At 40.6% G+C, this 26,895-nt stretch overlaps 3 protein-coding genes across 9 annotated transcripts in view; 1 reads left to right on the forward strand and 2 right to left on the reverse strand.

Annotated features, from left to right (window-relative positions):
- Positions 1-5,626, reverse strand: part of LOC125016660 (protein spire homolog 1-like) — a 35,991-nt gene extending 30,365 nt beyond the window's left edge. For all 5 annotated transcript variants that reach the window (XM_047599284.1, XM_047599285.1, XM_047599282.1 and 2 more), the window contains exons 1-2: positions 4,966-5,626; positions 827-855 (exon numbers count right to left, since the gene is read on the reverse strand). In XM_047599284.1, coding sequence (XP_047455240.1) covers positions 827-855; positions 4,966-5,365 — 429 coding nt within the window. In that variant the 5' untranslated portion in view covers positions 5,366-5,626. The remainder of the gene's footprint in view (positions 1-826; positions 856-4,965) is intronic.
- Positions 5,627-7,172: 1,546 nt separating this feature from the next.
- On the reverse strand, positions 7,173-14,721 carry LOC125016926 (V-type proton ATPase subunit C 1-A-like). Its single transcript, XM_047599693.1, has 13 exons — positions 14,567-14,721; positions 13,762-13,922; positions 13,085-13,152; positions 12,065-12,150; positions 11,705-11,799; positions 10,722-10,813; positions 10,390-10,488; positions 10,227-10,295; positions 9,999-10,091; positions 9,688-9,781; positions 8,975-9,072; positions 8,678-8,804; positions 7,173-7,855 (listed from the first exon to the last, which is right to left on the reverse strand). Exons 2-13 carry the CDS (start codon positions 13,891-13,893, stop codon positions 7,757-7,759), a joined length of 1,152 nt encoding a protein of 383 aa, XP_047455649.1. The 5' UTR covers positions 13,894-13,922; positions 14,567-14,721; the 3' UTR covers positions 7,173-7,756.
- Positions 14,722-18,777: 4,056 nt separating this feature from the next.
- LOC125016211 (antizyme inhibitor 1-like) lies at positions 18,778-26,208 on the forward strand. 3 transcript variants are annotated; one of them, XM_047598529.1, is made up of 12 exons: positions 18,778-18,971; positions 20,453-20,574; positions 21,726-21,936; positions 22,084-22,257; positions 22,424-22,596; positions 22,810-22,944; positions 23,063-23,144; positions 23,320-23,394; positions 24,122-24,287; positions 24,426-24,541; positions 25,161-25,381; positions 25,501-26,208. In XM_047598529.1, exons 3-12 carry the CDS (start codon positions 21,835-21,837, stop codon positions 25,613-25,615), a joined length of 1,359 nt encoding a protein of 452 aa, XP_047454485.1. In that variant the 5' UTR covers positions 18,778-18,971; positions 20,453-20,574; positions 21,726-21,834; the 3' UTR covers positions 25,616-26,208. The 3 variants fall into 3 exon arrangements, with proteins under 3 accessions (XP_047454485.1, XP_047454484.1, XP_047454486.1); XM_047598528.1 differs by lacking the exon at positions 18,778-18,971 and adding an exon at positions 19,532-19,743; XM_047598530.1 differs by lacking the exon at positions 18,778-18,971 and adding an exon at positions 19,532-19,743 and having other exon boundaries at positions 25,164-25,381.
- The last annotated feature ends 687 nt before the right edge of the window (positions 26,209-26,895 follow it).

Consider the following 26,895-nt stretch of genomic DNA (forward strand, 5'->3'; position numbering starts at 1 on the left):
ACTCCTTGAAAGAAAGCAAGGCAAAGCCTATTTCGTAGTATTTAAGAAAGATTTAAGAAAATCTCATATTATGTTGGCTTAAAAAGTGGCGGCCTGTGTGTGAGTCCTTGTTTGCTTACATCAAAAGATTTGCCAAGGCGCTGCTGCTGCATCCCACAAACATTTTGCATCACAGGAAAGTCTAATCCACGTATTCACACGTACATACTGTTCGTACTGCCTTTGTCTTAATAGCACATGGAAACAAGAGAGTCTGAAAAACAATCCTCCCAAAATTAGACCATTATTGACTGGTACTTGTTCTGCTGCTCCTTTTTTGTCTTTCATTACAACTTGTTTCATTTGTTAAAGGTATTAGTTCAAGCAGCAGTGAAGTCACGGCAGCTGTATCACAGACATCGGGATTAAAACATCACACATGCATGATTTAGGAGAGTTTCAACCGCACCACTATCTGACACTGTTTGCACTTGAAATAATCTTGTTTCCTACCAGCTCACTAGTCTGAATGCTATCTGCGTTTATGCGATGGGCAGTCTGCACTTACCGTAACTAGCTAATGTAATTAACCGCGGAGGGTAAATATTTAAAGAGGAAGTCATTGTGGTTAAGCCGGCCGTTATATCTCCAGCCACGTAAATACCTCACTAATTGACTGATTGGATCCTTTCCAGAAAACACGTATAATCGCGTATATCGGCTCGGTTTTCTCATCCTGCAACGTTCCCTTATTTCATCTCTCAGTCACGGCACATTGTTCAGATCTCTGTCAACATTTGAGGACGAAATAAAACAACTAGCACAGGATTATAGTGGAGTTACTCACCTCTGTTGTCGTGCAAGGGCTGTATTTACCTGCAAAGAAACAAGAAAGATGCGTTACAGTAACCTCAGCAAGAAGCTTGCACATAAACGTATGGCAACATAGTGTAGCTACTGGCTATATATATAACGGCTTAATGATATGACTCAGGACGGACCGCCGAATGACTCAATAAATTTCAGATGATAAGTCACTGATACTAAATGTAAGATGCAGAAAGAACAGTGAGGATTTTGTTAAAAAAAATTGTGGATTTAACAACCTGTAGACCAAAGATGTAGTGTTTTGACACAAATAACAGGAACAAAACAGGTTAACGTTTCTCAGCTTCATAGCACAGGTTTGCAATATTTTCTGACTCTTTGAGACACAACATTCATTCATTCATTCATTCATTCATTCATTCCTACTAGCATAAATGCAAGGATCATACAGTACATGTGTATATGTCAGTGTTTGCACATAATGTGTATTTGTCCTGTTTTACATGTCATGCTACTCACATGTGTTTTAAAATGCCCCCCGGGGACAAAGTTTTCTGAATCTGAATCTGAATATCTTAAAAATTACTAACAAATAGATGTTTTTTTTATTTTATCTTGGTTATTTCCCAAAGTCGTTGTCAACTTTTTAGTTTTTAGCAATCATTGAAAGACATAGTTCTATATTTACCCTCGGATTGATGCACATTTAAGTTAGTTTAAAACAAGAATATACAACAAAATAGTCCATGTTAAAGTATGAACTGTGTATGAATGTTAATTTATACTATAAAGTAGTTTTCTCTAATGTCTAGCTCCCCTTGTAGCTTTTTACAGACTACATATTTACTTTCTCATTAAACTAATTTCTGTTAAGGGCCCGTGTGCTCTAATTATTATCATGGAAACTAGACCAGTTTTAATAAAAGCTCTGTTTCATTTCTAATTATCAGCTAAAGTAGCATGTGACTAGTGACGACAGAACTCTTCCCGAGAGGCCGTGTCGCATGAATGTACTCCCTTCAAAAAGAAGACCCACTTCAACGTTTCTGCGGGCTACATCAGACTGGCTTTTACTTCATGAACAAACAGCCTGCGAACAGATGACCCTCTGAACAAATGGCTGTTTTGTGTTGTAACGCACAGTAATGCGGCATCCCAACAGCTCTGACGTCATCTCATGACCTCAACGTTCATCAGCAGATGTGAAGGCCACGCTGCCGTAAGGTGACAAATCGTAGGTATGTAAGTGCGTGTTTTGTGGGAACCGGGGTAAGCAGATAAACAAATATGCTACCATAGAATCCTAAAATCCTAAAAGAGGGTACCACAAAACCTGAAAGCAGCACGTATTTGAATTACCATAACTCACAATGGTTTGCACTATTGACAACATTCACATTTGTTCAGCCAAGTGTGGCTGAACACTGGGAAGTTGTGCTTTTGTCTGGAAGACCTTGGTGACATATCAAGGGTATAACTAACATCGTTTTTACTAGCAAATTCCTTGAAACATCTCTCTCCTCCTGGGGCTCCCCGATCTTGTGCCACTCACGGTGGCCACTCTTTCAATGCTGTCCATCGGTGATTTATGGTAATTCAAATACTGCATGCTTTTTTTCCTTTTTTTTTATGCGCAGGCATTTGTTCAGGTCTTAAAGGTTTAATGTATTTATCACAGACAGGACCCAGAGACATTTGCAAAGGTTCATTCAACGGTCCCGCATTCAGGATGGGTTCAACTATAATACAACGTGTCAGGTGCCCCAGATAACTGCTGAGTTAAAGAATTCTGTGTGGACATGACCGACAACAAGCTCTAGGCCATGTCCGACCTGGGCAGACTGATCACCTGGCATTAAAATGCGTCCCCAGAAGTCAGAACTTCATATCTGATCTCAGTTTCGCACTCCGTTTGCAAATAAACACCAAAATAATTTGGGGCACAGTAGGATTATTACTATATATATATATATATATATATATACACACATACATACATAGAATAGCTGTAGAATAGCTGTTTATTGCAATGGGGGAATTATATAAGTCTTCAAACAAATGTTTAAGTCACAGGTCATTAGGTCATTAATGAAGAAGCACAGGACCCCAAAAACTTTCATATGTATTGTAATTTTAGAGCAGCTCTGTTTGAAGCAGTGATGGAAATATCTGTTATACTGAAGGTAAATAAATTCTCCTTCTCATTAAGGCACAGCCACAACATTATGACCTCCTAACATTGTGTAGATCTCCAAAACAGTTGTGACTCATCACAGTATAGACATGGCCTTTGTTGTTAGTGGGGAGGCCTTTGGGTGATATGGGTTGAGGGGAGGGACCTCTGTGGATCATCCCACAGACACTTGATCAGTTTGGGATCTAGTGAATTTGGAGGCCAGATCAACACCTTGTGCTGTTCATGTTGTTTTTTTGGTTGTTCCTAAACCATTTGTATGTGTGTGTGTGCCTGTGTCTGGCTGCATCCTGCTGGGGATGGCTGCAGCCGTCAAGGAGTGTCATTGCTATGGGGTGGGGGTGTCTGGTCTGGTCTGGTCTAGGTGGGTGGTACATTTCTAAATGCCAAATATTTTCCACTGTATTGACACAATGTGGTCAATGTTATTGCCAGTGGTTTTAATGTTGTTTCTGATCAGTGTATTGTCCCTCTTCTGCACAATTCTCTAGATTTAAAAAGAATTTAGTCTACATCATCCAAGCAAATATATCACACTGGCCTGTGCAACAAAATATTTCTGTAACAAAAAAAAAGACAGGATGTCTAGCAAATAAAAATAAAAAAACATTCAATTGTAAAACGTTACACAAGCAACTGAGGGAGAAAAAAAAAGGATGCCCCTCTAAAATGGTTGAGTCCGCGCTGCTAAAAATAGCCCATTCATTCTAACCATATAGACACAGAGGCCACGATGTTCATCATCTTAACAGCTGTGCCTTTCAAATTACCTTTGTGTATTTGTATGCAGTGAATTTGTTGAATCAGAGGCCTCAGATTGACTCAGCAGCGTTGTGTAATGTGTGTGTACATTGCAGCGGAGATAAGAGCGCGTCTCTCGGGCCCTCAGGTAGTCCATCACACAGAGACAGGCGAATATAGGCATTTAGTCAGTCTGCTCTTCAAACTGTGAGCAAATGTAATTACAGCAGATGATGGACATGCCAAGACGGCCTCATGTATGCCGATATACACCATAACATGTTTTGTTTAAGTGGCCTTCATCTATATCGTTCAAAGACTCACCCACAAAATGGTTTGAATCCATGTTGCATATTTAAACTGTTGCAGCTTCTGTAACTATTCCCAAAATGAGACTAAAAGTCAGACTAATAAAGTCAGTATTAGAGCGCTACACGACACCACAGACACACTATAAATGCCTTAAGGGACATTTTGAGGATATTGGAGAGATTTTTCTTTTGACATCACAGTGGTGCCCCACTACACTGTCTCTGGCTATTTTCAGCTTGGCAACAGAAATCCAGCCAAATCAGCAGGACCCTTACTGTTTATTTATATATATATATATATATATGAAATAAAAATAGTGCATTATTTATGGGCTCCAAAATCTCAGGTAGTAGGGTTCAGCAGGGGATGAAGCATCACTCCCTGTCTGTCCTCTCCTATCCATGCACACCATGGGCATCATGATGCGCTCCGTAATCACATGCCTCAATCAGATGAGGCATAATAAAACGAGCAGGCTGATCTGATAGGAAGTGGCAAAACGGGCTGAGAGGAGAAGAATCCTAATGAAAGATGAAACCACATGATGTGCAGACACGTGCCTCCCGTGAGGAGGAAAACAGGGCTTTAGAGCAGTAGGGGTCTGTGATGGCATTCCTTTGTGTATCAGTGATCAGGTCATGTGCAACGGAGCCTGAACTATTGGATGTGTTTATCTTGCTGAGAATTATAGCCTCAAGTAATCCTGAGACGCGCATTAAACACCTGGTCAGGGGAAAACATTCACACGTGAGCTAAAATAATACGTGGACTATAGATTAGATTAGATTAGATGGATGGACTATACTGATTTGAAAGGCTATCTTGCATTCATTTTTTAATACAACATCATTATTTGTAAAGGAAAGTGATGGCCTAGATCTAAGAAGCTTTGGTCTTACATAATATTTTACCTTCACAGCCCCGGTGTTCCACCCTCACAGACCCGTCTTTCTGTATCCTAACATCCTCCGGTCCGGATATCTTCTGCGGAGCCGCTATTGGTGATGCTCCGGTCGAGGCGGAGGCGGTGGCGGTGGCGGCGGCGGCGGAGGCGGCGGAGCTCCTTCTGCTCCGGTGTTCCTTCGCCAGCGTCCTGCAGCACTGGTAGCACACCGCCCATGCCTGCTCCTCGTTGATGGGCTGGCTGTAAAGCCTCAGGATCTCATCCAAGGACAGGTCCTTCGCTCCGGCTTCCTCCGGCGAACTCATCGTGTTGTGATGATGCTGCTGCTGCTCATCCCGGCGAGCCGCTGCCGCAGCAGCATCCGTCAGCCCTCCACTGTGGTCCCCGCCGCATCGCAGCTCGGCCATCCTTTCATTATCTCAGCGCGAGAGGCCCGATGACGAGAACAGGTCCAGGCCGACGTGTGAGAGGCAATCTGGAGGCATGGATGCTGCCCTCTTCCTCCAGCAAGCAGCAGCACCACCACCAGCAGCGGCAGCAGCAAGGAGCCCAACGCAGCGCACTGGTGGCTGGGAACGCGTTCAGGCTTTGGTACCAAGAGGCATAAGTAGCCCGGGTGTGTGTTTGTGTGATGGTAGAAAGCACGGTGTGTGTATGCGTGGATTCAAACCCAGCTTGCAAGCATACTCCTTGATCACATGATCTCTCTCTCTCTCTCTCTCTCCCTTTCTCTCTCTCTCTCTCTCTCACACACACACACACACACACACACACACACACACACACACACACACACACACACACACACACACACATTGTTTCATTCAGCAACAGCTCATCTATGTGAAAAAATAAAATAAAATATGAAAATATGTTTCTCTGGCACCAAGGACAAAAACTGTGAACATACACCGATCAGGCATAACATTATGACCAGGAGGAGTAGTACAGTAAATAAGGTGAAGGAGAAGTAAATGTGTTGCCTCTAAGGCATTTATATTTTATTTATCTGTAATGTGTGCTTTAAAATAATTGATTTACATGTGTTGTAGTTAAAAAAAAAAAAAAACAGTAGAAAGGTTTAAAAAATTATACAGTAAATAACATTGACTATCTTGTAACAATGCAATGTTCAGCCGGGAAACTTTTGGACCTGGCGTTCCTGTTGAGGTTACTGACATGTACCACCCACCTGGATGAGACCAGGCACCCCCACCCCCATAGCAATGATGGCAGCAGCCAATCCCAGCAGGATGCAGCCTGACATAGGAACAACTAAAAAATATATATAAATGTAAAACAGCACAAGGTGTTTGCAAGGCCTCAAAATTCACTAGATCCAAAATTGATCAACTATCTGTTTAATGCGATGGACCAAGCCTGATCCTGATCCAGAGGGGCCTCGTCTCAGCCCATAGACCCCCCAGGACACCCTCAGAAGGACCATGTCCATTCTCTGATGAGTCCAGACTGTTTTGGAGGCACAAGGGAGACCTACACAATATTAGGAAGGTGGTCATAATGTTATGCAACAAGCATTTAAATCATTCAAGTGACCACAGCAGGCAGCCATGCTGGATGGATGTGTGGGGAGTAGTTTTTGGGATTACAGGGTCTCGCTAAAGGAACCTCAGTCATGGACATAGTGACATTTATGCTTCACTGACCACTAGGTCACAGCTCCCCCAAATTTAACAAAATAAATAACACAAAAATGGAGATGAAAATACACAAATGTATATAAAAAAAGTACAATACTTCCACTATTCAATGTGAATTTGCATTTTATTAAAAGGGTGTGAGCTCTTCATTTTGGATCCGCGTGGACACGAGTGTCGTTTACTTGCTGCCCTCTACTGTTGGTATTTAAAGTTGTCCTCCATGTTGAAAATTCAAGTTTTTGTCTCGCAGCTATGTGCATTCCAGACGATTTCCACGCAAAGAGGAAGTTTCCTTGAAATTGCTCGCGGCTCTGCAGATGATCATGAGTAATCACAAGACTTCACAGAGGATGTTTCTCTCTAATTAACACTTGCGGGCAGTGCTAATGTAGCTCATTGTCATGTATCTCACATGCACGTCACTATGATATTCAAATGAAGTCCCATTCCTCACATATTCTGCTTTTTTGGATGAAATGTCAAATCTAAGGGGAGAAAAATCTATATAAAACTGTAGCTTCCTTCAGATTTAATTCACACCCGTCACACGTGATTTATTCACCAGTCATGTTTATTCAATCAACGGCTTACACAATGTTCACAAATAGATCTCTTTTAGACAGAAAATACACACGACATCAGACGACCACATACACTCCTATAACATCTTTGTTTCACAATGTGTGCAGGGGTGTCTCAGAAACACCTGATAGCGTTGCCATGGGTACAATAATGAGACGTGCCCGCATGTAAACACAGATCTCTGAACAGCGATGCATGATGATGTATCTATCAATACACACCAGCACACGTGGAATCACACAGTAAATATGCAGCTCTCAATCATGATCACATCAATATTTTATAACAATCTGCGTAGCTTGAGAAGATTTAATTAACTGTAAACACAAACAATATTAAAAAGTGTCTTTTGTTCCGTGTTTGTAAAAGTGGTAGAAGCTTGTTGATGAGCCTTTTTCTCCACAAGGAATGGACATGCAAGCACGGTCATTCAAGCAGCTGACGGAGAGGGGAGACAGCGGGGAGAGAAGGTAGCGTGAGAAGAGAAAGGGAGGTATGACCCAGGAAAAAAAATTTTATCAGCAACCAACGCGACGACAAATGCGGTGCAAAGTGTTAAGCTTTGAAATCCAACAAGTTGCAGTCGATCTTGTAGTAGACGTAAGGATAATACTCCTGCTGGCTCAAGTTCAGGCCTGGGATATCCATCGCAGACTGGAGAAGAAACACAAGAAGCAGCTGTTTGAATATCTTCAGGATTTTTTAAAGTGTGAAGCACCACACAAAGACCAGTTCTCTCTCACAGGAGTGGGAAAGATGGCTTCCTCACATTAAACTTTGTATTTTTGAGTGTAAGCTTTGCTTTAACTGCTTTTTTATTACGATTTAAAGTGCACAAATCAATACTGCCCTTTACCTGGTTGGGATCCCATGTGCAGTAACCATCTATTGCCATTAGAGGGAGCACCAGTTATATCAGATAATGATGGAGGAGTGGCAGAGACAGCAGAGTCCACCCCAAAGCAATAATCCATACATGACATCTTGTTTATCGAATCTATTATTCACTTATCATTACAGTAAACATTTACTATAGAAAGACGTGGAAATACTATGTGTCAGACTCAAAATAAAAATACTTTTCCTAGGATTAAGATTTAATATTTTACATGACATTTCACCTCCATCCACATTTAAAAATATATAGATGTTATTCCGTGTATGAGCAGCCGTTCCTTTTCCTGTTTGGTCACACTGCATAGTGGAAGCAGAACAATGGTACACTCAAAGGTTTACTGTATTTAGTTTATGTTATTACGTTTACTTTTGCGGTGTGACCAAACTAATGACTCAAAACTGTCACGCAGTGTGAATGTGGGAGGTTCTGTTTTCATATTTCCCAGAAACGTCTTGTGTTTTAGATAAATGGGATTTTCTTCAGGATGTATCGTGTGCTTGGATCATGACGAGTTTGACTGTGTTATCATTTCAGTATTGGGTTGAATACTACTATGACATTCTTATCAAAACGCTTACATCAATGATGGCCGCCGCGCTGCTGTCCAGATGTTTGTACAGCTCATTGAGCACCTCCCTCAGCTTCTTCATGGTCTTCTTGTTAGGCTGTAAGAGCATGGCCTGAAAGTTCACCGGCAGCCCATATCTGGAAGAAAAACACATCACATGAGCACGGCGAGCGCCACTGAAAGCAAACAAGCTTAAACAAATAGGGCGACTGTAAAAAGAGGTTTAAGCTGTGTCAAGTAATAAAGACTCAGCTTCTTCGTGGTTATGTTCATGGACGATGTTTGGACTGTGCTGTCAGCTCGGTACCTTAAAACAGATTCCACAAAGACCCTCAGAGCTTTAATGTGGATCCAGGCAATAAAAGCTTCACTGAAGTTCACTTTCAGCCATCGGACGAGAGGACCCTGCAGAGAGAAATAACAGTGATGTCTATTTTTGGATGTGGCAGTCCTGCAATGAAGTGTCTCAAAATGAGATGTTGGGATGTTAGAGGATGGAACCCTTTCTCTTTCCGTCTGAAGCAAACTGCATTTTCTGCAGCAAGAAACGCTTTCCTACAGTGTTTTGTGCGTCATCAGCGTTTTCTGAGCGCTGCCGGCTGCTACAGAAGCGACTTTTAAACGGCTGCTGGATTCAATTTGTTTCAGGATGACTGGAAACACTTTTCTTACACAGAAAAGTGGAAAAATCTGGTTCTCCACAGGGGATGGGAGCTGAGCTTAAATGTACATAACAGCACAAGACTGACATAAAAAAATGTCATAATACTATGATGTTATTAGTATTAGTTGTAGTTAGTTTTAACTTACAGAAAACATTACAGAGTTTATGAGACAGAGAAAGAAAGCGAAGAGGAGGATCTTCTCACTACGTGTTAACAGATGCTTTGATATCTAAGTTTTAGTTGTTAGACACATTCTACATAACACATGGTTGCTCTGTGTGCAAATTTGTGTCCATAACGTACAAAATGTAGAACCTAGGAATGGAAAAGTAGAAACAGCATCCGTCTGACTTACGAACTGCTTCTTTTTGTCCGTAGAAAGCCGCGTCATTTCCTCCTTGTCTGCCTTCATCTCTTCTTCATTGTACTGAAAATCTCTCACAGTGAACCTACGAGTAAGATGGAGAGGACACAAATCAACTCTGATCATAAATGTATTACTTTGTATAAAGAGACAAACTTAGATTGTTCATGTAGTTATTTATATCCACTCAACAGACGGGCTTCTTCAAAAAGGTTAATATTCTCGTGTCGTCTTTTCACACTTTTTATGATTCACACACACAGCAGCGCGTGGTTATCACCCCACAATGTAAAAACACTGACTTGTTCTCTCTGGCTTTGTGTTTGAAGTCATCCATGGCTTTCCTGAACAGAGTGACGCTGAACAGGCCACTGTCACTGTCTTCATACAGCAGACTGGAAGAAAAGGTGAGACAAACTGTAATGATCAGCTCAGTTTAGACGGATTCTAAACACTAAACATAAAACATTAACAAAACTAACAAAGCATGTTTCTAATCTAATTAATCAGACATAAAAGACATGACTTGCTTTGTGGATCGAGGCACCACCATCTCAGCGAGTGTTTCATATGTTTTCTGCCAGTCAGAGTATCCTGCCCTGAAAGAAACGCACCATTAAACTCAGCGTTAGACACAATCACGCAATACATTTTGTTATTAATTAACTGCAATACTGGAGAATTAACACTCACTTTGGTACAACTACCAGCAGAGTGATGAGGTACTCTGAATCCAGTACAAAGTCTTCCTTCTTGACAATGTCAGCCAGGCTCCTTGTCAGCAGGCTCCCCCTAGTGGCACACAACAGTGTTACAATAACACGGACACTGAAGGTGCCCTGTGCATCCAAAGTGTTGACAAAGCAATTCAGAGTCACGGTAACTTTACAGACTACACTGAAAAAAAACTTGCAAACATAATCTGTGATCCTTGAAACTTGACGGGTCAAAGACAAACAAAACACCACAACAAAGTTCCCTTTTAAAAAGTTCTCCTTAAAGGCTCCATTTGTACAGTTACTTACGCATTCTTTCTTTCTAGGTTCTGCAGGTTTCCCTTCAGGTTATTATAAGCTGATGCTCTGGCCTTCAAGTCATTGTCAATCTGGGTTACTTGCTGCAAAACATGGTGGGAAATGTTTATAGTCAACAGACCAGCATATTGCATTAGACTTTATAATAACAGAGGAGAATGTAAGACCTTTGATCGGTCTAGTAGTCAGAATTCAAAATCAACAAAATACATATCTGTAGAGCGGTGATTCCCAACCTTTTACAACTCAGGGCCCATCTTTAAGTCTCAAAAGTTTATAGGCCATATAATGGGTTCAAAGAGCACTTTCTTTATTGAAGACTGAACATAAAGGACTGAACTGAATACAGGAGAAACATGTCGGAAGCTCCCAAGACGCTGATACAGTATCTGCAATAGTTGTAACACCTTCAGTATTACAGTTTTCAAGGAGCTGTCACACAAACACGTACATCAATTATTCAAGGAGCTGTCCATCAGCACCACACACGTATCAGAACAAGTGATTCATAAATAACGATATCCTTCAACAATGGAGGAATTAATTCTCATATATAACTAAACTGACCTCCAATGTCTGATCCAAACTAAATCTAAATATCAAAAGTAGCTCATTAAATCCAAAGGCTTACAAATAAACAAAATATAATATAAAAGATGATGTAAATTCAGTTCGGATCTAGCCAGATGAAACTTCAATATAGGCAAAAGCAATAACATCAAGGAAACTAAATTAAAACATTGCACTCATGCGTCGACTTTTTCCTTTTAAAATAAAAACTGCAGCGGATCACATAAAGATGTCATGGTGTTGGCGTTACCCAAACCCAAATAATAAATGAAATGGTTTGGCGGCCCACTTGCAATACCTTACAATACCCCCCACCAGGCCGCGGACCACAGGTTGGGAGTCACTGATCCTGTCAAATCTAAATGGTGACTTGAATATTTTTCCGATCTATCTGACAGACCCACCTTTGAGATGATTTCAGAGATGTTCTTAAGTGACTGTTTTATGGGGTATTTTGCCATGTCCCACTGAAATCGTATGATGTAGGTGACGAGATCAACTGAAAAAGAAAGACAACAAAAGACCTGTCAGACTTTTTGTTTTGTTTTCTGCCTTAATGCAATACTTCTTTTGAAGTTTTTGAAAGTTGTCATTCTTTGTTCCTCAGAGTTTGTGAAAAATATTTGAATGCATGTATCAAAAGCTGTTAATTGGTAATTTCATCACTCCCCGGTTAAACCTGCTTTGTATTATTACACTTAATAGCTGCGTTTACTTTGTACTAATATAATCGGGACACACAAGTACCATAAACATCACCGTACCTCCATTGGCCAACAGGTTCTCCTGCACTTTGTCTCGACTGTCCTCCAACACGTCGGCCATGTACTGAGCCACCTTCTTCACCACACTGTGAACACGGAGGAGACATCAAAACGCGCAGAGCCAACACAAACTGCAAGCATAAAACCACTGTAAAACCATTCTCCCTGCTCATGCTCGCACGACCACAACGACCTCATCCCCCCCAATTTGACACAAACAGGCGCACACATCAAAAGTTTCACACATCCTCGCTAAGGTAATCTCTTGACAAGGCAATTTATAATCTGGAAGACTTTCAGAGTTCAAAATTTTTTAACCACACTGTTCAACAGCACATCAAAGCGGCAGCAAAGCCATGGAAAAAACTCAGAGCCAAGTCACATTTGATGGCTAAGTTCATAAGAAAACACGCCGACCAGTTTTTCTTATTTTTAACTCATCTAAAATACATCTTCTTCTACTCTACATAACGACAAATGTTAACAAGTCAATGCATTCAAGGCTAAGATTTAAACACCTACATGAATGGAAACGGTTTCTATGAATTCAGTAGTTAATGGAGGTATGCTGGACAGAAACTTCAAAGAGGAACTAGATTAAAGAGGCTGTCGCCAACAAGTGAAACCATGTTGCAAGGTTGGTCTTTCTCACAGTCTTGAAAATATCCACAGAGGAAGCAAAGCAAAACTCTGGCAGTAATGGCAGTATGTGAGTTTTGAATGTCAACGTTTCCAAAAGACTATAAATTACAAAAATATGACTAAAGAAAGAGATGCGGGTGTGTCACCCAACTGTAAATTGCTAAGTTTAGACTGCGAGACTCACTAGCCTCAGGTCCCTGTGAAATTCCTCATTGTTACAGGGTAAGTGAAGGGATTAGGGGAGGGCAAACTGGGCTACATCAGAGGCTCAGTTGGACGTTTGATTTTCTTTCATAAGCAATTAAAACAGCCATAAGAAGAAAAAGATAATTCAGAAAACCAATGTTTTGCTAAGTTCGAATACAGTAGGGTGCATACCTTTCAACAAAGGAATCTAATTTGGCCAGTTCATCGGACAGTCCAACCAAGACATCTAGTGTCCCAACCTGTTTTTGAGAAAGAAAAAAAAGAAAACATCAGATTTCTGAGTCATCAGTCCTGAGATGTGGGTCATTTTTAAGTGGGGTCAGCAGGGTTGTGTTTAAACAGTGAAATGGGAGAGGGGGGGGGGCTCCATCAGCCTACAGTGACATTCGGGGGGCCCTATGTGCTTAGAATGGCGCCTCTTTGTCCAGAGCCACTCATGCATTGCTAACAGTTCCAGGAGCACATCACGGCCCCATGAAGCAGTGAGGTTAGCAGGGTTACTTCGCCTTCAGCAGAGACAGAGACAGAGACCGAACCAAACGAGCCGAGCCGCTCTTTGGACGAAAACTGCACCTAATCAGCGCTTCAACATGCAGGCAACGGATCTGTGCAAAGACTGCTTCCCATACACACAATCAGTTTATTCTTGACAGCGGATACACTGTATACAGGTGAGCAACTATGATATTAGCCTTATCGTGCATCTAAAACAATTTTTGATGGAAATGGAAGTACAAAGTGTGCTAGGGGGGAAAAGAAAAAAAATCATGTCCTGATTTATAAATGAATTGCCACAATGTAATGACTCCAGCAACTAAGAGTGAGAAGCAGGGAAGTCACAAGCAAACCTTGAGGTCTGGAATGGTGAACTTGTGGTTGGTGGAAAGGTTGTTGGTGCGTGTGGTGGCTGCCATCATTGTGTCCCATGTCTGCTGGCACGTCTTCTCTCCAGGTGCAGAGATCAACCAAAACTCTGTCATGTTTGCAGCACTCGAGCAACTAGATAAACCTTGAGAGGAAATTAGGATTTAGACCCCTGAGTACTGCATTATTACCTCATCTCATCTTCTACTGCCGCTTATTCTCACTAGGATCACAGGGGGTGCTGGAGCCTATCCCAGCCATCATCGAGCGGGAGGCGAGGTACACCCTGGACAGGTCGTCAGTCTTGCTGTATTATTATTATTATTATTATTATTATTATTATTATTATCCTTAACCTTTAATAAAAAGAACAGTCAGTACATACTTGCTTAGCTCTTAAGATTAGATTAGTTTCTGTGTTTACACAATAGCTGCTATAATAAAAAGTCCATAACACTGTTTGTACCACTAAAATAATGACAACAAAATTATGCTATATTGAATGATAAAATAATGCTACACTATGAATGAATGGCTTTAAACCTAAAGGCACTGTTTCGACAAATCTACCTGCCTAAGTGCTAACTAGCGCTGCAAATCTATAAATACGATTTAAAGGGTAAAATAAAGAAACCGTAGCCGGCTTAAAAAAAAAAGATGGTTGAGGTCAAGCAGCATCCAGCAGGGATTAGCCACCGCTAGCCACTTAGCTGGCTCGGCTAACAACAACAACAACAACGCAGGTAGTTGTTGCCAGGGTCATTGCTAAGGTACAACCCTGTCACTCACCCGTGTATTAAAAGCGTGGCCGGTAACGGTGTAAACAAAGCTTCCCGTGGCGTTTCTACGGCTTGACAACATGCATAATTGCCATTCAGGACAGTTCGTGAGGTCTCCTGACTGACAGCAGCATCGGAGTCAGCTGACCTGCCAGAGGAACCGGAAGTGTCACCCTCCCAACCTCCCTCACACACAGACACGCTGCAGCGACCCCAGCTGGTGGACAGCGGGGTACTGCAGCAAGGCAGACTGGATCAAAATATAATGCCCCAATCAATACACCAATTAGGGCCACCCATGAGAAAAAGTCGACATGTAATGTCGAGGGGAAAAAGGGCAGTTAGATGAAGTGGTGAAACTATATTTTGGACTCGGCTTTAGTAACAAACACGCAGTCTTTTAGCACTCAGACACAATGTAGTTATCAGTATTAGGACTGAGGAGACTGTGCTCAAAACTGTGGCTGTCCCGTAGAATAAATAATAAATCACACAAGCGTGGAAGAGGTGGCCTCATTCGTGCAAGCGGAAATAGCGGGTAATAGTGATAAATTTAAATAGATAAATAAATAGGCACTAATACTCTTCCGTATGCTTTGTTATAGTGTCAAATGGTCGACTTTTTTCTCAACATTTCGCCTTTTTTCTTGAAGTGCATGATCTACCTCCGCTCATTTTTCCCTCATGGGTAGTCCTAATACTCTTCTACACTTAACCAATACAGACGCTTATTTTGAACACCTAGAAGCCTCCAGATTAAGGACAATATCAGCAACTGTGAAAAACAGATATCAAGACTGTGTGATTCCTTATCCTAAGTGCATTGCTAAGGGCTTGCCATTAATGCTGACTTTATTCTCCAGAACTGAGCTGACATTTTCATTTAAAATTAACAAAAGCATTTTAACATTTTATTAAGTCAACTTCAAATTTCCTGAATGCCGAGACCTCCACCCCAGACATTCCAGATGCATTATTACCTTATTAGAGCAGGCGACAGACGACGATGGGTGCCAAGTCAGCAGCATTTCAGGCTTTTGGAGTTACTAAATTTAGAAAAGCCGGCTCAGGTTTCCTGACTTTGGGTGTCTCCTGTGCAGAAACTGTGGAAAACGCCCCCAAAGGGACATGTTTATAGTTCAGTGGGTCTGGGGTTCATTGTTTGGGACACAATGCTTGGTCTGCCTGGAGCCAACCCTCGACATCAAACAGCAGGGTCGAGTTTGCCCGTGGTTGGACAGAGGCCAGTCTGTCGGGATGTTATCAGGACGCACACACACATGCCACAATCAGGGAGTCAGCAGAAGGCAGGCTGCTGCTTGGAGTCTAGTCCGTGATCTGTTTAGGTTCAGTGAGGGAGACAACTGTGTTCTCTTAGCAATAACTGTAAACCAATAAATAACTTTTTATGGGCTTGATTCCATCTCCTCTCACGCATACAAATCAGTGTCCTTGTATGGACCCCAGTAGACCACCTTCAGAGCATCACACATATACTGCATGAGATAGAAAAGAGTATTTGAGTAGAAGGATAAGCATTAAATAGCTAATCTGTTGCAATGTGCATGTTGCCTTCACAAATAGTCTTTTTTTTTTAAATAATTTAGACAACTCTAATGATAATATGAACAGGGATGGCGCTAACACAGTGAAGCGCCACACATGTGTGTTGCTGAATCACTCATGCGTTCCAGGAATGAAGGTCTCTCGAAATGCTTTGTATACACTGTCTCATGTGCACGTCACCTGTTTAATCTTTAAACTAGCTTGGACAACGCTGACCTGTTGGTTCCAGGTATGCTCACATGCACACACGTAACCTGCTATGTGTGTGCGTGTGCAGACATGCAGCGCACGCATTTCTGCCCAAATGTTTACACCAAACTAAAATAAATTGTATGAGAATGCATTTCTGTATCCAGTTTAATTCAGTTTAATTTAATTCAGCTACTTAATAGTCTGGGTTTCTCAGAAACAACATAACTTTACTGTATTATAACCAGAGATATGTCATGAGCGTATAATAATTAATTGCTGCCCAATCTATCTTGGTAAAAAAGGAAATGAGGGTGAAGTGTGCATCATTTATTAGACTGTGTTATTGTTTGACCATCATGGTATATCTCACTATATCTCTCCACTCTTTGATACGATTGTTGCGCATGACATGTCCTGGGAAAGCCCAAAGATAAACAGTGTTCCTTTTGGGTGGCATAGAAGGAACACTGCTTCTATTTCCAGTTAATTCCACTGGCAATAAAATTTCACAAATATCTGCTGACTACTGTTAGTTCAGAAACATTCTAGTATTAATTTTTCTAAGGAGATGGCTTTTGCATTTTTTTTTTGTTTTGTTTTGTTATATTCCTACAACCGTTGGCTTTATATTTCCCTGCTTAACATTCAGGTCAGTGAGAGAAGATGTTTGTTTGGAGTTCCTTTTTACTTAGCAACATTCTTTGGCAAAAAAAAGGGGAGGTGAAACCACTTCTGAGTGACTTAACAACACTAGATCCTGTTGCGTAAGTCCTGTATATACTGGGTTTAGCCACTTACCCGTGTTCATATAGTGAATAAATGTTGAGTATTTAGATAGATAGATAGATAGATAGATAGATAGATAGATAGATAGATAGATAGATAGATAGATAGATAGATAGATAGATAGATAGATAGATAGATAGATAGATAGATAGATAGATAGATAGATAGATAGATAGATAGATAGATGCTTTATTCATCCCAAACTGGGAAATTTCTCAGTTATTGACAGGCACTCAACACCATACATACTATATAAGGGAAAAAAACACAATATACTATATACACTTTATTTACAGAATATGATAATAAGTGAATTAACACTAGAAATAAGGAACAGACACAATAGAACTACAGTCTATAGATACAAATATACAGTCTACAGACACTATAGAACTACAGTCTCAGTTTGGGAGCATTCATCCAATTAAGTACCTAAAACAGTATTTTATGCTTAAAATTACAGAAAGACATCAATTTTGTTGGAAGTGTTTTATTATTTCCTTTTTTCCCATTATTGGAATATGTTATTTATTTTTGCCTGATGATTTTTGGTGATTTAGGGTTAAAAAATGGTCTATCTAAAGCCTGTGTTGATGTAATCTGTTTACAATGGTTGCAAATATGAATTCCTGCTGCACAATGCAGCCACTGGAGTATTTGCGATCACAGTGGGTGTTGCACATGTCTCTCTGTCGCATACCCAGTGGCTACGATGGCTATTATGATCCAAACAATGGAAATCAAACATAGTGCTTTACTGGAAGTCCCTCTAGATGCTATGTGTGATTAGCCTTATATATACATAGTCTCATTTAGCATTGGAGAAAACAGGCACAAAACACGGAACAGCTTTTGTGTTGCAGTCATCGGAAAAGACACAGCCTCTCCAGCCTTTACAATGGACTCCAAGCAATGGCTATATTACTGAAACAAACGCTGGTATTGTTTAATTTTCTCCAAGGGGCACTCAACGCTCATCTAACACGCTGAAGAATTTAACAGTTCTGTGAAAGAAACAAAACATTATGAACTGCTTTGTAATCTAGAATATGATGCGGGTCTATCAGGGATATTGTTTTGTTATTGGTTAATACAGGATTTCTGTGGAGGAACGTGACTTCGAAGTGGACTTGTGTGCACTTCACCCGATCCTTGAAAACTTAAATTCAGAACATGTTCGCTTGCACGTGTATTTCAAGGGTATAATTTTTGTTGGTCAGTACTCTACGTCCCTGTCCCTCTGCAGAAATTCCTTGAAAACATTGAGCTATGGTAAGATTGAGCTGACCACAAAGCAAACTGCTGAACAGGGACATTGACTGTAGGAGGTAGATGGATGATTGCAATAATCACAAACAGCAAAAGCAAGCATAATGTTTCTGAACATATGTACAAATAAATACTGTGCAAAAAGATATACAGTATAGGAAATATTTTCTATTTTCTTTATATATGCTATATATGAGTTGATGTTGAATCAAATCCAGAGAAAACACTTCCCTTCTGTTTGGCTAACAGTAGCTGAGCTTTCCTTGGCACCCTCCTCCTCCAGTGTCGAGGAGGAAGACATGCAAATTTCTCCTCTTGAGGAAGAAAAAAATACCCTCTGCCCCAGACCCATGCAGCGTTTTCAGAGGCAGTCGCAACTTCTCAAAGTCACAACAACATACGCAAGGGGACAGGAGGGTGCAGCTTGAGCTTTTGAATTTGAAGACAAGATACATGAATTCATCAACTGGATGCTCGTGGGACTGATGTTTTGCTACTATTGCTTATAAAAAAAAATTATAAGGATATTTGTTCCAGTTTTGTTGGACAGCATTTTGTCCATATTACTGCACCATGGAAAATACCATGAAGACATAGCACAGGTAATTCTTGGGCAATTTGACCCACCTTTTTATCACACAGTGCAAGTTATTAGATATTATTTTTTATAGATGGTAGCTTGTAGTCAGAAATAATTTGTGATTTCATTTTCTACAATATTTCTGTAATCATTCAGAAATTGTTTGTGAGGAAAGAAATAATAAAAAATTAACAGCATTGATATCTTTAAATCATTATTATTGATGCTTCTGCAGATAAGAGTTATTATTATGATTATTAAACACTATTAAATGTTTAATCTCTTCATTTGTCCTTTACTGCCATGTTGTAAAAATGCGTTTGACTCAAGTTCAATCTAAAATTAGTCAAACTAACCACATTAAAGTAGAATCAACCGGAAAACGATGTTTATATAATTTGTATTAAGTCATTTTATTTATGAGCATTTCTCAAGAAAAAAAGAACCTTTATTTAACTTGTAGTACTTGTTATTATCTTATATTTTTGACGCAAAAAAAATTGCAGTTGGTGTGTTTAAAATGAAGTTGCACCCTGTGAAGTAATGTGGGTTTTATTTTGAGGATTAAACCGGATATTTGAGTCACAATTTTTTACTTGACGCTCTTGTTGTCGTAACGACTGATCCGTCCTGCCAGCCTGCGTCGCCCGAATCTAAACAGACGATTAAACTTGGACCTCATCCCCAACGCCGATGGCATCTACTATTTTCTCTTTTAGTAAACCCACCACTCTTTAAAAATTCCGCCTAAAAAGAAAAAGCGTTCTGTCCCCTCTTTTGGGTTTTCAGCCAACGTAAGTAACAGCGTCAGCTAACCGCGTTGTTAGCTTTCCGCTAGCATGTCGTTAGCTTCACACACCGGGTGAACTAGAGTGAATTTGAACAAACGATATCGACATTTTTGTTAAACATCTCGACGAGTAGCAGTGTTATTTTTGATATGCTCAACTGTTTTTTCGTAAACGCGTTGTGAATATCTATGTAGCTCAGGCTAACGTTGTAATGCTAACGTCACCAAAGAGTAGAAATAGTGCATGACCTGTCAAATCAACAATTGAATTAATTTGTGCCACGGTACTGTTTATTGTGGCTTTCAGTTGGAACCAAGCAGCTTTGTATATGGCTAAAAATGTCGGGTAAGGGTGTGAAAATGCAGATTGTTATTGTAGCTCAACATAGCAACGCAAATTATTCAATTCATCATTCTGCAAAGTTTGCTGAGTAACTAATGCATCAGCTCGGCTGCTTCATTATAGTCACATTTTAAACATTTGCCTTTACAGCAATCAAGTTTCAAAAAGTAGTTTCCACCTGCTTCGTAACGCTTCCTCCACCATCCCGTCGATGAGATTGTACTAAATAAATCTAGATAAAGATACACTGGAGCATGTGTCAGTGAGAGAAGCCATTCATTTCCTCGTCATAGAGTTTCCTCTTTCTCTGTGTGTCATTGATTAATTGTCATTGTGCGTTTGTCCTGTCCTCATCTGCCCCCCTTTGCAGGTGTACAACAATTACCCAGAGAATCTAGGGGCAGCTCTTTACCGAGAGCAATTTGACTTCAACGCCGAGCCACCTTGGGATCCTAGCTGATAGTGGGCGAGTTCATCCCAGGACTCATCCATGTGAGTGAATTAGTGAGAACTGGAAGGATTGATGCATCTTCTTTGATTGCAGGATTGAGGGTATTCTCATTAAAGAAACTTGCAAACTTGTGTACACTTGTGTGCGTGTATGTTTGCATGTCGTTATTTATAAATCCGCTGTAACAAAATGCGTCATTTGAACTCCAGGCAAAAGGGATAGATCGGAAAATTAGCAAGCAGCTTGCCCCAGATAAATCACAAACTGTCTGTAGTTATTTTAGTTCTGCTGTTTTAGATCTGTTTTTAGGACTTGTGTTAAAATAACAGTACGCTGTGTGCCGCCTTTATCTGCACCAGTTCTGTCCTGCTTGGATGACGCTGCAGCGAAAGAGTTATTCAAGCTAATATGTAAAATGTCCGAATTGTGGTTATAATTTATTAACTAGTCACAAAACATAATCTTTTACAAGTGAGGTGAAATGGGTGACGCAGTAAAGCATTGTCTAAATTACGTAACGTCTTGGTGGATTTTTAAAGAGACGATTGGGTCAAATGTCATTTTTCTTACTAATGTTTCATCTGTGGAAATTTCATAATGGCATTACTGTCAGTGTCAATGCGGAAAAAAGGAAACTGTGGCGACACTGAGGAGATTCAGCCTTTTTTTATGTCTTGGTTTTGTTGCTTGTATCAGCTTTGCCACAGTGTACAACACAGCAGTTTTTTAGGCACATATTTTGTCTCCTCATGTAACCTCCCAGGACTATAGTCATTTCACATCACGTCCAGTTCAGACTACTTTTGTGCAACATTATTGAAAGTAAAGTTGTAACATAGACCCCGCCAGTATTGTACTTTTCTGAATGCCATCAGAAAGAATCTTTACGGGTCACCAGCTCCGGGCTTAATGGTGATTGTTGGGGGTAATTGATGGTAAAGTAACTGAACCCTGTGCCCCAGACTATGTGTTTTCACGGGGGCTTTTTAGAAGAATGGGCCTCTTCCACAGAGCTGCCCTCTGACGTGGAACCCATTCTCCGCTCTGATTGGATGCTGAAAGTGACTTGTTTGATAGCAGGTATCAGAGAAGGTTTAGTCCCAACTATGCCATAAACTAGAAAAGACCTGGACAACATCATGGAATATGCATTATCCAAATATGACGGAGCTTCTCTTTTTTTCCCGTACAGTTTGTTGCATAAGCTTAGGACCCCAGGGACTCGAGAGGGAGCGAGCGAGACCACTTTGGACTAGCCACATTCTTTATGCCTGTCGGATTCGAAGAAAACGGTTGAGAGGATGAAAGGAATCACTGATGAACCGCAGTATTCTGTGGGCCTGCTGGAAGCAGGCACAGCCATCTGTGACGTGATCGACAGTCACATCTTTGAACAAACACTGGTATGGAGTTTCTCTATTAAGTGTATTATGATTCATTTGTTCATTACGTTTGTTGAGATGATGTACATGCAACCCTTTGTGGAATCTTGCAGTGTGCTCATGATGTTAGTCTCTTTTCTGAGTCACGTCTGTTTGCTTTTTCCTCAGTCTGAGAAGAACGCATTCTTTGTAGCAGACCTAGGAGTCGTAATGAGGCAGCATGTTCGCTGGCGAACCCACCTGTCCCAGATTCGACCCTACTATGCTGTCAGATGCAACAGCAGTCCAGCTGTGATTGAAGTTCTTGCTGCTCTCGGCACTGGATTCATTTGCACTAACAAGGTGCGCTTCAACAACACATCAGTTATAGAATTTCTTTTTGTGTGTCCTTTTTTTTAATGTCAGTAAAAACAATTATTTGCATATCACACAGGGTTGGAGATGATACAATGAAATGTTCTCGTATAGTAATGAAATAAGGTTGTTTCCTTGTTTCTTCAAATTTCAGTCTGAACTTGAGCTGGTGCAGAGTCATGCCATCCCCTCTGAAGACATCATCTACAGTGGTGTCTGCAAACAGGTCTCCCAGATTAAATACGCTGCTAAGAACGGCATCGACCTCCTGGTGTGTGACAACGAAGCGGAGTTACGCAAGATTTCTCGCTGTCACCCCAATGCCAAGTAAGCGCTTGATACATATCAAAGTAGTCGGACTGGCAGTATTGTTGAGTAATTCGCCTCGTTGTCAGCCGTTACTCAGTTTATTTGTTGCAGCATCTAATGGGACATAAATAACTAAAAGACTCTGTAAAGAATTAATGATGTTGTAATGAATCTCATCTTGATCCCGAACAAAACCATAACCAAGGTTCTTTATCATCTGTGTTAATTCAGGCTGCTGCTACAGGTGTCCACCGAAGCATCTAACCTGGACGATGAGATGAGCATGACGTTTGGCTGTTCCCTCAAGGACTGCAGGCATCTGTTGGAGAGCGCGAAGGAACTGGGCATGCAGGTGGTGGGAGTCAGGTGAGACCTGCAGGAAAACAAAATATTTGTGGAACAAAATATGCAATCCATCCCGTAACACAATAAAATTTGAACTATGTTTTTGAAGTATAACAATTGAATCCTTTTTGCCTCACAGGTCTCATATTTCTGGCCCCTGCGAGGACGAGCAGGTGTATGTTCATGCCATTTCTGATGCCCGTTGTGTCTTTGATATGGGAGTAAGTAATACTAATTGTACTTGCTATGTAGCGTAAATAATCTTTTTGACTAGGATTTTGGATTATTACTATTACATACAGTATATTGTTTTGTACAGCTCCAAAGTCACTCACTACTCTATTAAAATAAAATGTATGCCCTAGGTACGTATTCACACATTTTTCTCCGCCACAGGCGGAAATTGGCTTCAACATGACAATCTTGGACATTGGAGGTTCATTCAGTGGCTCTGAGACGCAGCTGGAACTGGTCAGTGTCTTTCTATTTGCTCGTTACGTGAGACTAATTTTTGACATGCTGGACAGTATAAAGGAACTGGTAGAGAAACAGCATGAAATAGACTGTTAAAGACAGAAACAACGCTCTAATAAGTCACCGTACAAGTCTTTCTTTCACTTTCTCCTCCCGTCTCTCTTTCTGTCTTTAATTTCTCTTTCATTTTTCTCTCTTTCGTTCTGACTTAAACACACAAAATGGAAGATCAAGATTCACCTTCCATTTACGTGCCTAACCTTCATCTATCGCTCTTATTTACTAAAGCTGTTGTAATGTTACTGAGGAAATTAATTGCTGGCTGCACTGAACTCATCTGCTACACACAAAGTTATGGTTAACTTAAAGTGTTCACATTCTGGGTTTATTGTGAGGAAAATCTTGCCTGAATTAACTCGCCTACATAATATAAAGCTCGTTAGCCTTCTCAATGACACATAAAAATACAATGTTGTCGGGAAAGATGGAAGATGATTTGATTGTATGATTAGAAATATCACACTTACAATCAAGGTGTCTTCAGTGGTGGTTGGAGGTTGGCCCGGAGCAGATCAGTCCTCATAACAAGTTGTGGGTGCTGGTATTAAAAACAACAACATAAAAAAAATGCTGCCCCCCACTGGTTGGATGTAAACCAGCGTGACTCAATTAAGCAAGGACTAAATTACAGTTTTAAATGCCTCTGTCGTCATCTCTTTTGCAGATCAGTAATACAGTGACTTCTATGGTGGACCTATACTTCCCTTCATCCACTGGAGTTTCTGTCATCGCTGAGCCTGGAAGCTTCTTTGTGTCTTCTGCATTCACCCTGGCTGTGAACATTGTCTCCAAGGAAGCGGTGGCACGTGATCGCCAGGACCTGGACCACGGTCAGTGGCACGATGTTGTGTTCACTTAGTGAATACAGACCACTGTGGCTGAATGACACATACATTATGTAGAGCTTTTCTAAACTGTCCAAATGCAAAAAAAATAACACTAATTTTGTCCGCTGCTTGTCTGAACAGATGACCTATCTCCCACCGAGGAGCCAGAGTTCCATTACTACATGAACGAGGGAGTGTACGGGTCATTTGCCAGCAAACTCGCAGAAACACTGATTGCTGCTCCATCTGTTCACAAGGTGAGTCTCAAAGATTCAACCATGGTACATTTTCTTCTACGCTTCACAATATGTAAGCACACAGTGTATTGGATTAAATATTGAGGGTGTCAGTAGATCAAGCTATTAGTGGTGATTAAGTTATAGTTATGATATGTGATTAAGTTATTACATATGTTTCTGTTATTTCTATAGTTATCCCTATGGATAAATAAGGTCTGTCCATCTGTCCACCGTTTTGATCCTTCTTGGAAGGGATATTTAGTCCCTATTTTTGTATTTATATTTAAGGTGGCCTCACTCATAACAAATATATCAGCTCCCCACTCAGTTCAGAGTTAAGGTCACATCAGTAAATGCAGATATCTTTGTTCCTGTATAATTATATACTACAACCAAACTTCAGATTCTGTTTGCTTTCCGCCGCTTCACTACCATTTCAGTCACTACCTGATTTCCTAGAGGAAATGAAATGTCACATGTTTAAAAGATTAACAGCATTGAAAAGGAGTTGGCTTTAGATTTTTATTAAGGCATAAGCCCTATTAAATTCATGTTTATTCATACCAGCAAACGCCTTAATCAGCAAAACTTTGCACCCCGTAGAATGACTAAACAATCATCTTGAATGCCCCGTTAGCAGAACACGTACCTGGACGCTCCAGTGTTCAGCAGCAGCCTGTGGGGTCCTTCTGGGGATGAACTGGACCAAGTGGTGGAGCACTGTCTGTTACCTGAGCTCAACATCGGAGACTGGCTCATGTTCTCACATGCCGGGGCCTACAGTCTGGGTCAGCCACTGTGCACCTCCACTGACTCCCCACCTCCCCCGGTCTACTATGTCATCTCCACTAGGGACTGGTAAGGATCTCAACGATGGAATCATTTTGGAGTGTAGTGTTTCAAAGAAAGCTTCTTTTTTTTAAAAAAAAAAATGTGCCCTTTTTTTTGTGTTTGATTCATGTTTGTTTCTCCACCAGGTTCGAGATGCAGGACACTGGTGTCACCCACGAGGCTACGCTGAAGAACTTCTCACTGGTTCCTTACTTTCTCAATTCCTGCCAAACAGAGGCTGCACTGTCTGTCCCGGCTTAGCAATCATCTGACTTTCCTTTCTGGTTTCTGCTGCTCGCTTCCTTTCGGTCCACATTCCACCAGTGTGAGCTCAACCGAACTGCGCAGATAGTGCTTGTTAGTATGTGATTAGACCTGGAAAACCTAAGTCAATTTTAAATAGTATGCAATAAAATGGATGACTCCAGACAAGACAAACACATTCTTTTATTTGCTTTGAGTGTCCCATGGAAGTACAGTTTACACTTTTACCGTAGATATATATATGAGGATTTTAAATGATTATATTTGACAAATGTATTATCTATATCTCCATTGGTGTCGCCAGTCTTGTAAAATAAGATATGTACCTTTTGAGTGAGGCAGTGTATTTAAAAGAAACACAGTTCTGGGCTTTCGTGGGGAGTTTTGCTACAAGAAATGTATTTATGATTTTAACTGGTTGTATAGTTTATTTTGTGTGATAAGCGTTTGACTCCAATATTACATTTAAAACCTTTTTATTTTTTGTTCCTCTCACTGCTTTTAAAGTAAGAGCTTGCAGCACAGCTTTGCTGCACTCATGAAGGTGCATCTACCCCATCTGTATGATGGAATAAATGCAGCATGTGTGATCAGTGTGCGGTGTCTCCATTACACCAACTCACAGAAAGAGATACAGTCTGCAACTGGCCCGGATTCAAGTAGTAACTGGCGAATGTGTGTTTTTGCAAAGTGCTGAGTAGCTCACTCCCAAGATCAGCGAAGGGACGCCAGGTAACTGCGATGAAATAGCGTAAAAGTAGGTTTACTGGACAGCATGTGCTGCAGAGAGAACAAAGGAAGTATTGATGGGCAATGAATCGGCTGACATGGAATGGGATATTTAAATTAAACAAAAAATAAAATAAAAATTCGAAGCATAATTTATGATGTTAAAACCATTAATTTTATCATTTTCTACTGATATTTATATTGTATTTGTTTAAAAATATGTTTCCGACCTTCATGTTCAGTATCTCCTCACTGTGCAAGCACACTTGCGTTGTGAGTCCCGTATCTGTGAAGCTGTCTCCCTATCTGTGTCTAAAGGCATGATAAGTTATCACACATTTGTCTGTCATTAACTTGTAGGCGTGCTTGTTTAAATGAATATTAAACAGCTCATTGACTGGACTGTGAATCACTCTGTGTGTAGTTTATTAGCACAGTAAATGTTTCAGCCTCTGATAAAATCGATACCGACCCGTATCGTAAACTAATCAGTTCAACCTAATCTCATTTTAATGCGACGCCACATTAAAGGATCTGGATGAAATAAT

Source organism: Mugil cephalus, chromosome 11 (assembly GCF_022458985.1).
Source record: "Mugil cephalus isolate CIBA_MC_2020 chromosome 11, CIBA_Mcephalus_1.1, whole genome shotgun sequence".
Taxonomy (NCBI): Eukaryota; Metazoa; Chordata; class Actinopteri; order Mugiliformes; family Mugilidae; genus Mugil; species Mugil cephalus.